Here is a 10,945-nt window from a genome sequence, read left to right as displayed (position 1 = left end):
ATTATTTTTTACCGGATTTGTTTTGCGAATATTAGGGTTGGATGTTGCTTTTTTTTTTCAGCGATACTTTAAGAAGTAATTATGCATGAAAACACATGCAGGAAAAGCATTTTCTTTTTTTAAAAAAAAATTGTTAATGTGTTGGTTGTGAATTACTTTTTTCAAAAAGACAATCTCTCACAGAAGTGCATGTATAGAATTAGTTAATAAAAGCATACAAAATTTGGTGCTTGCTAATCTAGTTCAACCTAAAAAATCAACAACTAATATTATGAAAAATAATTGGAACGAAAAATCTCTTCTACAGTGGTTAATTCTAAAACTCTCTATTCGTTATGTTTTTTTTTCAAAACTTTAGGAAAATAACATCACACGACCACTGGCACAAAAAAGCCATGTGGCTCAAGTAGAAGAATTTGGCTAGTCAACATGACATATGACACGATTTATAAAGTTACTCTTACAAAAATATATATATATATATATATATATATATATATATTCATCTAAAAAATAAACAATACAAATATACAAATATTTAAATAAATAAATAATACATGTAAGCATGCACAATGCACAAGATTTACTCAATGTTACTCAAAATGGTAAATACAAAAACATATTAAGTCGACACGAGCACGAACGAGTCTAATTTTTAATCAAGACACGAGAAACACGATCCAATACAACATAATTTTGATGGTTAGCCCTGAATCGAGTCATACTATAGCAAGTTAGCGGAAAATTTGAAAAAAATAAAATTATTTAACAACTTTATTCAAAAACAAGCTTCATTCAAACTTTATTCCCAAAATAAGCGTCCTTGCCTCCAAACCTAGGCTTGGTGTATACTCGCACTTACTAACAACGAAATGAAAGAAATGATCAAAATTTTAGTCTAGAGATATGTCGTTGTTAATAACAGCGACCTAATGTTAACCTAATGTCGCTGTTACTAACAACGACATATCCCTTGACCTGGTTTGACTTTTGTTGATTTTTTGTATAATTTAAACTATGTAATTTGATATGGATTTGTTGAATATGAATGAAATTGTGTTGAATTTTTGAAAGCATTTTTCCTATTTGAATATGATTGTCTGTTTGTGTTTGATTAAATTCATACTGCATTCTTGGCGGAATGATTCATCACCGAAAACTCTGAGTATTTAACATCATTTCATTCATAATATACTTGTGATAATACGATAAAAATATATACATTTACATATTTTGGGAATAAAGTTTGAACGAAGCTGTGGTAATACGATAAAAATATATACTCGGGTAGGGGAGGTGATTGATACTGTGATGATCCAGCACCCTGTGAGGACCCGGCACCATAGTCGGGGCACGTTAAGTCTACCTCCTCAAGATGAACGTCGGCATGATGAGGAGATGACCCCTGCTTGTCCATAGTGGTGTCGAGCACAACGACTTCTGGAATGAAGTGCTGAAACTGTGTCCCTAGGAGTATGCCTTGGGCAATCTCCCGTACAGGCTCCTCTTGGGTGGAGCTGATGACAGATGCAATGCCCTGTGCCTGCATTAAGACTGAAGTATTAATGAAATTATAACATGTAAGTTCTATGGATAATAATCAACGTTGAAAAATACTTACAAAGTGTGTCATCGTCGGTGCTGCGGAAGCGTACTGGGCTGCCGCGATGATACCTCGTGGTGTCATCCATCGACGAGTGATGGAGAGGAACCACGGCATGTAATCCGCCAAAGTAGGTGCGCCTACAGCCTCGATCGGCGCACCTTGGGCCAGCAACTCCAGCTTGTGATCCCAACGAGCTATATGGCGCCAGTTGATCTCCAACCAGTTCTTGGGCTCCCGACCCTTGCGTGAGCTGTGATGGAGATCCGCCACTGTGTCACAAGGCGGCGGGATGCCCTGTACCATCCCAAATTGGCGCAGTACGCGCTTAGGGAGATGCACTTCAACTATGTCGAAGCATATCAAAGGTACAGAGGCTCTTTACGTCCCTGACAAGATCCCTGAGTGCTGAGGCAATGCAGCGTATGCCTCAGCGGGGTAAGGGTCCCATCGAAACTACACGTGAAAATGTAATTAATAAATTACGCTATATGATAGTTACAAGACAAGTTGTAGTGAAGTTTTTACATGGTCAGCTCGAAGTAGATCGAGTTGATCGCGGTAGAACCCCACTCCCGATCCTGTGTGGGTCCTTGTACGTCTATCAAAGGACCACCGCGATCTATACGGCATATGTGGGGGTGGAAGAATTGGTGGCGCAAATGCACCACGTCTCACAATCCTCATCGGTTGCCCAATGAGAATATGCTCCCACGCCCAAAGCTATGAATTAGAGATATAAGTAAGTAAACGACTCTCAAAAACAAATTAAGAGAAAAGCGTTAACATGTAAAGTTAGTATTACCTGGAGAATAATCAGGGGCCCAGCGATCTCCTTCACGTTCTTCTATGAAGCTTCACACAGTCTTCTGTACAGATAAGCTAGGGCTGCGAAACCCCAGCTGTAACCGGAGATGACCTACCATGGCGCATCAAGCAAAGTCAAGTACAAAAGCTGTACCCTGTTGTCAGTCTTGTCGGAGAACAAGACAGCACCAATCAGATATGAGAGATACGCTATCTCTCAACGGTAGCCGCATCAGCACCTTCAGGGAGGTGCGAGAAGTTCTACGCAAGCCATGTTACGCGCAACGCACTCCCTTTGGCTACCTCTGGGAGAGGTCGGACTCCTAATAATCTATGGACTTTATCTTTCCAACTTTCGAGTTGGCGTCCAACGGTGCAGACAGCATGTCCCTCGATGGGAAGCCGTGTAAGCACAACTATGTCAAGTAAAGTGACAGTAGCCTCACCTAGAGGTAGGTGGAAGGTATGTGTCTCTTGGCGCCACCGCTCGACTAAAGCCGTGAGTAGCGCCCGATCAACTCTCCCATAAGCGATGAGATGGAAGTCGTACAAACTCGCTCCCTGAAGGTAGGAGATGATCCGTGCGTCAATGGCCCACGGAGAAGAGTCGGAATGCCTAGTGTATATGGTCTCCACGTCGGACACCTAAACGCAAAGATTATATTAGCATAAAGTTAAAGTATAAAGGCATGTACATTCAAAATACTAAGTTCACTAACCTGGACATCCCATAGTACACTGCTCTTGTGATCTGCCTGCATGTCAGTACACTAGGGTCTCGAGGGCCTGGAGCTGCTGGATCCATCTCTACTGCAATTCAACAATAACTAAGTTGTAGTTATGATTATACGTAAAAAGACTTAAGAAATACTTAAATTGTTTACTTATGTTATTTATTTGTTTCATAGTCTTTATGTTTATATACTCAAATACAAATACTGTTTACCTTGACGTGCAAGTTCTAGTGTTGTGACCTTCACTACCACACCGTCGACAAGTGTTGCGTCTCCTTGATCCTTCGTCCATCTCGTTGGTGATCCTCCTTGACTTAGGTCTTCCTAATCCACGAATGTGATTGGGTTCATTAGAAGGAGAAGAAGAAGATGGCATAATGGGATTTTGGGTTTCTTGGGTAGGGAAGGGCGTATGAGAAGGAGCAGAAGAAGTTACATTCAGGAATGCATTTGTTTCTACAACATTGACATCTTGATTCCCTAAGGGTACCTCTTCTACATATAACTCTAAAGAAGGAATAGAGGTAGACTTTGAATACTCCCACATTGCATCTATAGCTTCCTCATCCTCAACTGGAAGAGCTAACAATTCTCCATTCATATTGTACTTAAAACTTACATTAACAGTACTTCTTGTAGTGTCAATGCCAATCTTAGAGCATATAACTCTAAAGAAGGAATAGAGGTAGACTTTGAATACTTAACATTGCTACTATTTAATCGAATTGAACCATTTCAAAAACATACAATAGTCACACGAAATGAAGCCATTTCTACAACAATACGCACAAAATCAACATCACCATCAAGTTCATAAGACTACAAATACATTGTTCAAATTTAAGGTTTGCATTCAAATATTCTCTACATTAAATTCAAACATTTTCTACATTAAATTCATAAACAAACAACCACATTATGAAAATCATAGCAAATAGCAAGTATATTTGACATATTTATAGAGTTTAAGTATAAATGACCACTTTAAATGACATACTTTTAAAAAACATAAAAAAAACTAAAAAATTTATAATAAAAAGGTACCTTCCTGTAGATCACCAAGGAGTAGTAATTTGCAAGTTTATGAACCTGCATTTAATTGAAATTTCATGAACAAATATAAACCATAAATTTTCGAAAAAAGAAAAAAAAAATTATTACTTGAAGTGAATGTAGTAAGATGACGGAACTAATTGGTTATGCAAACTTGGAATTTGATGAGATTAATTGAAGGATTGAAGTTGATTTTAATGGTGAAAAGAAGAGGGAGATTTTCGTGGGTTATTAGGGCTCTCAACGAAGTAAAGTGAAATGAGAAAGAAGGAGTTTCAGCAGAAATTTCGAACGCATGAAGTCGCTGTTAGTAACCGCGACTTAATAATTTGACCAGTCAACCATTAAGTCGCTATTAGTAACAGCGACTTGATCCTGGACTAAATTTTTGACCATTTCTTTCATTTCGCTGTTAGTAAGTGCGAGTATACACCAAGCCTAGGTTTGATGACAAGAACGCTTATATTAGAAATAAAGTTTAAACGAAACTTGTTTTTTAAATAAAATTGTTAAATAATCTTATTTTTTCCAAATTTTCGCAAGTTAGCAATATTTGGGTCTAGAAGGGAAATGCTTGAAATAAGTGCCCCACATACACAATCCAATAGGCATGATTTTCACTTGTCAATGTTTAACAACCACAGCCCCGCCAAACGCCTGTAATATCATATTGGAATTTGTTTGATGGGCAATACACCGTCGGCGCCGGTGACCTAAATCTCATAACCACCCAAACACCAAAACCTCCGAATCCTAAATCCTAATTCTTTACCCATTCTTCAGTCTTCATAGCTCAATTCATTTAGGGATTTATTCAATTCTCGACAGCCACCGTGGAATTGTTCCGTCTTTTGCTGCCACTGTCCTCTCCTTTGCCGTTGTCGCTTACACCGAATCTCTCTTCCTGTATAGAGGTACGAATTTGATTTTGTTTTAGCTTAATTCACACTGATTGAAAGGGGCATAGAGAAATAACTTTGGAATTTTGATTTGTTTAGGCTTAGTGCTTATTAATTTTTGTAATACAAACTAACCTAATTTTGATCAATACATGTTTTCTTTCTTGATTATTTGTAATTAATTTTAGGTTTTTTCTTATTTATTTTTGTAAATTCGTGCACTTTTGTTCATCTACAAATTGGCAGAGCTATGAAATCCATGGAATAGATGGCTACTGATTGATATGTGTATCATAAACCTTTAGAGTTGTTTCTTTGATTTTAGTTACACTATGTTTGATAACATTTTTTGAAGCAAGGGGAGGGGGGAAGGGGAAATGCAATCCCTCCATTTCCTTCCCCTTTTTTAGTGGCTCTCTGCAATCTTAGTTTGCTGTTATTGTATGGATGAATCTTGAATTACAGACAGCTGAAACAATGAGGTAGTTAAATCAGGTGAAGGGAGTCTAGTAATGCCTTATAGAGATGTATCCTTAGAAATAGAATGATTGAACTGTTTGAGATATGGCTCTCTTTCCTTTTCCTTTATCTCCTTTTTTGTCCCTTCATAATTGCTGATGAAACAAACTGTATACTTATACTATTAGTATACTGATACTATCAGCATTGGTTTAACTGTCTTGTAATAACATTGCACTTTGTTATTCCACCCATAGATAAACTATAGGTTATAGGAAAAATTGGCATTAATAATCGTCTTTTCACCCATCCGTTGTTAATAGTTCCACATTTTGATTATTTTTTATAATCTAACCTTTGCCATACATTTGCTTACAACATACCATATTACTAATAACAGGTAGTAATAGGGTATGATGCTAGCAAACAAAGACAAAGGTTAGATTATTCACGGCGAATAAAGGGCAAATGTTGAATTATTAGAAAATAATCTAAAGGTAGGATTATTCACAGTAGATGAGCAAAAGGTTGGATTATTAATGTCAATTTTTCCTAGGTGATATAGCTATTTGCATGTATTTCCTCATATAGGGATATTGATATAGCATCCTTAGCAAGCTCAGTTACAGAAAGCAGTGAAAACTGTTATTCGAATGCCATATACAGAGTTGCAATTCTTGTGTCCTTCATTTCCCTTTCATAGGAGTAATAATTTTATCATCAAATCATCTTTGAAATTTGAAGTAATTAGGTTTTTGTCTGTACTAAAAGGTAAAAAGTCTAACCATACTTCAAATATTGTTGGAGAGAAGATTCTCTTTTCCATAATGTGTCATTCTGTTAGATAAGGATTAATCTTAAATTACTTGTGTAGTTTCCCTTATGGAAGATGGCTAAAATACTTCTATAAGCCTGAGATGTAATGTAGATGGTCAATCAATATTGGATAGGTATATTCTTAATGAATGACCATATGGTTCTTAAGTGATAGAATTGTATACGCTGCAATAAGTGACAAAAGAAAACATTGGGAAATAACATAATAAGTAGCTAGGTGCGTTTGCTGAGTGTTCAATTTAATTATTTGAAAATTTATTTACTTTCTTGTTTTAACTGTTCGTCGAAGACTAACTCGTGATCTTCAGTTTTGGCTGTTATGTCAGGTCTCAAAACTCTTCCGAACCACAGAATATTAGTGATTTCAGTTCCAACATCATGCATGATCCACCAAATCCGGCCACATCACCTTACTATTCGAAAGCAGTTTGAGAAACCAAGAAACCTTGTCATATATGCTAAAGAGCAGAGGAACGTTGATGAAAAGGAGCTAAGCGAAGAGGCAGTTCCCGGCAATGGCAATGACAATGACAATGGCAGTGACCCAACAAATAAACAGGCTCCATTCTTCAAATTGAGATGGACTGAGTTGCTACTTGACCCGGACCCAGATAACGTTTTATCTGTGGGTTTGACAGGTTTGCTTACATGGGCAAGTGCCCAAGTGGTGTGGCAGCTCTTGGCCGTCTCATTTTCAATTGTGGTTGCTGCCCTTAAGTACTCTTTTGTTGCTGCTCTTCTTATTTTCATTCTTGTTGCCCTTCTGTAATTGCATCAAATTGGTTGAGATGCATTAACATGGTAAATGCAACATTTGTTTGATGACTTTGTTAAAGTGGGTAAAATGTAAATGCAATTCTTTTTATGGTGCACAATGTCTACATCTTTGTGCAAAATTAGATAGAATACTGATCATGAAGACTACATTTCAAGGCAGGTTATGTGAGAAACCTTGTCTACATAACGCCCATCAGGCTTACAACACCGTCTCACCATCACTTTAGAGATTGGGGTAACTCATCAGAGAATGAAAAGAGTAATGGGCAATTCATAATCTCTAACTCGAGAAGAAAGGCGATATGTTGACGCTCCCTCCAATTGATTGATCTAAGACTTGAGAATCAACGTATCTCAAGCAAATTGAGTGTGGTGGGCAATGAACCATCTTCCGGATATGACTTTACAACCTTATGGCCTCTGATTCTAAGCTCTTCAAGTTTCCTACAAACCATGAGGCGTAGAGTTTGCAACTTAAGGGGGAAATCATACTCGGATAACTTAAAGGGACGGAGGGGTATTTTATTTGCATTACATAAATAATTGAGTATCATCAGAAAGTTCAAAACAAACATTTAAGCTTACAGCTTCCAACACAAATGAACTCCATGCCCCTTGGAACTACTTATGATTATTTTTAAGCTTGGCTTCCCTTGTTTCCTACTTTCTCGAACTTCAGTTTTTAATTGGCCGCTTTCTTCTTTTCATGAACGGAACTATCGTAGCCGCTTTCATGCTCCAAGCATTGAGCTTCGAGATCTTTACGCTAAGGCTTCCTGTGTTGAACACAAACAGTTTAGCTTCCTTGTCTACTGCTAAAACCGGGTATACTCTAGCTGTGATGCACGCCAATCCTTCCCCACCAAAGCTTTCGATAATTGAATGATCGATCTGTAAGCAGATTCACATGAACTTATTCGAGTAACATGACAAAAATTATGTTATCGACTGCCATCCGATACTTACCAAAGTTCTAAGTGAAATGTTCTTCTGAAGAGGATAGATGTCAACAAAAGCTCCAAAACTAGTTTTATCGACATCTTTACTCAAGGAAGATCTGTCGAAATTGCGATAGTGATGAGCACGAAGTGTGATTTAATTAGAAGATGAACGAGTTAATTGTGCGTAGACATGGAAATTAACCTGCTCAGATCGTTACACATGAGGACTATATGTCTACTTTGATTCTTGAAAACCCGAAAGAAAATTGCTGTTTGTTCTGTCAAGTTGTTGGAAGCCAACACTAGCAAGCCAAATGGTCCGAATCTGCCTTCTCCTGAAGCGTTTTTTTGTGTACATAGCAGCTGAGGATCGGTCCAACTAGGTTCGATTTGTTCAGCATCTTCTAAGTTCGGAAGTTCAAATGAGACATCGACATCAGCCTATAATCAACAACAAAATAGTCGGTTATAACAGCGAATAGATGTTAAGAACGCTTAAAACGACACAAATGATGCTGTGATTTGCATAATGGTTACTTGTGCTGCTGTGATGCCAACTACTTCAAACATTGATCCACTTTTGAGTTCCTTGTGTTGGATTTCGACTTTATTCTTGCGAAGACTTTCAATCTCTTGGATCGGCCACTGCACTAATTGCTTTCCGCTACTACTAAGCCATACTACACGAGGGATCGACTGCAATATGACGATGATAGTAAGATTTTCGCTCTGTTGCTCAAATTCATGAATTCAAAAGAGAAACCAAAACATAGCATGCAACACTTTATCGGTGAGGTAAGATCAAACAATTTAGCAACGGGGGTTGAGGGTTTGAGAGAGAATACACAACCTCTCCTTGTAATAACAAAGAGTCTGTTAGACTGACCCTTGACAGCAAATATCATCTACAACTTCACATAAATAAGAAACCGGATAAGTTCAAATCTTTAGCTAAATAAGTATTACCTGAAGCCCCGACCACCCCTTCTTTACGTCGTTTGCTCTACCATCAGCTTCAATGATCCACGCCCAAAGTATTCGTCGATTTTTCCCACTATCAAAAAAAGTCTTAGAGGCATAAAACTTGCCTCCATAGTCATATCTCCAATCAATATTACCTTCCAAGAAGTCACTTGTTTCTACCTCAAATTCATTTGTTTGCGCCTTATAATACCCTAGTATATAATGATCATGATCAAGAAAGCTCGCTTTAAGAACGAACTTAGTATTCACCGTCTCAAGATAGTTCTCCGATCCATCTTTACTATTAACACTCACAGGATAGAAATCCGGACACTCCCACATTCCAGTCCTTACTGACGAATGAAGAGGTTTTTCGCTCCTAGTCCAATTGATAAAATCTTTACTTTCGTACCTAAAAGCCATTCCGCGACCATCTATCTTTCCACCAATGAGAACGTGCCACGTACCATCAGTCGTTTTCCAAGCAGTTGTTGGGTCTCGGAAATTGCTAGGATCGATGTCCCCATCAGTTGCAGCAATTACAGGATTATGTGGTGATTTAACCCATTCCTTTAGATAAGGGTCTAATGGGTCTTTGGGAAAGGCCAAATTCTGTGACTGGAATATTTGAGTATCTGCACCAGTGTAGAGAATCACAGGTTTTCCTCCTGGGAGTATTGTAATTGAGCCACTAAAGCACCCACCCAAATCATATGGGTCTATTGGGTTAAGGGCATGTTCCAAATGAACCCAGTTTACTAGATCATGTGAAATTGAATGACCCCAAGTCATGTTCCCCCAAATTGCTGAGTAAGGATTATATTGATAGAACAAATGGTAAACACCCTTATAGTACAATGGTCCTGTTGTAGGCAAAATTTACACGAATTATATGAGTTGTTTAGATTAAGGGCTTGTTTGGAATGAGTGTTCAGAGTTGTTGGTCAGTTTGGCCAATTGGAAATATTGGTTGATTAGCTTGCTATTAAGCCAACTGTTTGAGGTGGTTGTTATGGAGATGTTTGGTAAATATTATTTATTGGCTGTTGGCTGTTTAACACGGAAAAAACAGATAAAAAGCCAAAAACCAATGAATAAGGTACTTATAGCGGCTTTTGGGTTTTGGTTTAGAAGTCGGCTTATCAACCAACTTAAAAACCATATTTCAAACATTTTTTTGTTGTTTGACTAAATAAAAAGCCAAAATCCAAAAACAACCTAAAATACCTACTGTAAAAGCCATTCACCAAACACTCACATATCATCATCATCAACCCAATATTCCGCTCGAAAACAGGGTCCGGATGAGAAAAGATAACAAACAGTCTATATCCGTATCCCCATTCACCGTACCAAACACTCACATATGTAAATGTCATATCATTTTTGAAACTAATTGAAATAGAGAAAGAAGACATACCATTAGGATCTACACATTAATAATCCCAAATCAGCAACATCATTCACCATTCACCATTCACCATCAAATAAATAATATAAGCATGGAAAAGTAATAATACATCAAAATGATAACCAATAAAATTTGGAATGATCAATCCCTTTGTCTATTTGAAATAACATTGTTTGACTTAAAACACTCTCACGTATTTGAGTCAAATACTGCTATTTCAGATGGACATAGTTTTATATAAAGCAACATAACATAAAATTGATAGACTCACCATTCATCCAGTTCTTGAGAGGCTGAAAGTGGAAGGCTGTCCTATAAGGCTGTTTTGTAATGTGAACTCCATTAACAACTACCAAAATGTACAAAATTACTACCCAAAGTACACAAATTTTCATGATTTATATGTCCATGAAAAACAGCTAAGAGTTTGTAATGCTTCCATACATATCATATTATATGCC

General features: G+C 37.5%; 2 protein-coding genes across 2 annotated transcripts; one reads left to right on the top strand and one right to left on the bottom strand.

Moving 5' to 3' along the window:
• Nucleotides 1-4,792: 4,792 nt before the first annotated feature.
• Nucleotides 4,793-7,261, top strand: LOC130804394 (uncharacterized). Its single transcript, XM_057668813.1, has 2 exons — nucleotides 4,793-5,111; nucleotides 6,701-7,261. The coding sequence occupies exon 2, from the start codon at nucleotides 6,712-6,714 to the stop codon at nucleotides 7,159-7,161; it is 450 nt and encodes a 149-aa protein (XP_057524796.1). The 5' UTR covers nucleotides 4,793-5,111; nucleotides 6,701-6,711; the 3' UTR covers nucleotides 7,162-7,261.
• A 9-nt stretch (nucleotides 7,262-7,270) lies between these two features.
• On the bottom strand, nucleotides 7,271-10,945 carry LOC130804395 (beta-fructofuranosidase, insoluble isoenzyme CWINV3-like). The gene is made up of 7 exons (XM_057668814.1): nucleotides 10,756-10,945; nucleotides 10,494-10,502; nucleotides 9,077-9,936; nucleotides 8,648-8,806; nucleotides 8,313-8,551; nucleotides 8,136-8,226; nucleotides 7,271-8,060 (listed from the first exon to the last, which is right to left on the bottom strand). Exons 1-7 carry the CDS (start codon nucleotides 10,877-10,879, stop codon nucleotides 7,845-7,847), a joined length of 1,698 nt encoding a protein of 565 aa, XP_057524797.1. The 5' UTR covers nucleotides 10,880-10,945; the 3' UTR covers nucleotides 7,271-7,844.

The sequence above is a fragment of the Amaranthus tricolor genome, chromosome 17 (genome assembly GCF_026212465.1).
Source record: "Amaranthus tricolor cultivar Red isolate AtriRed21 chromosome 17, ASM2621246v1, whole genome shotgun sequence".
Classification (NCBI taxonomy): domain Eukaryota; kingdom Viridiplantae; phylum Streptophyta; class Magnoliopsida; order Caryophyllales; family Amaranthaceae; genus Amaranthus; species Amaranthus tricolor.
The sequence above is the reverse complement of the archived record's forward strand: the minus strand, read 5'-3'. Positions and strand labels throughout refer to the sequence as shown.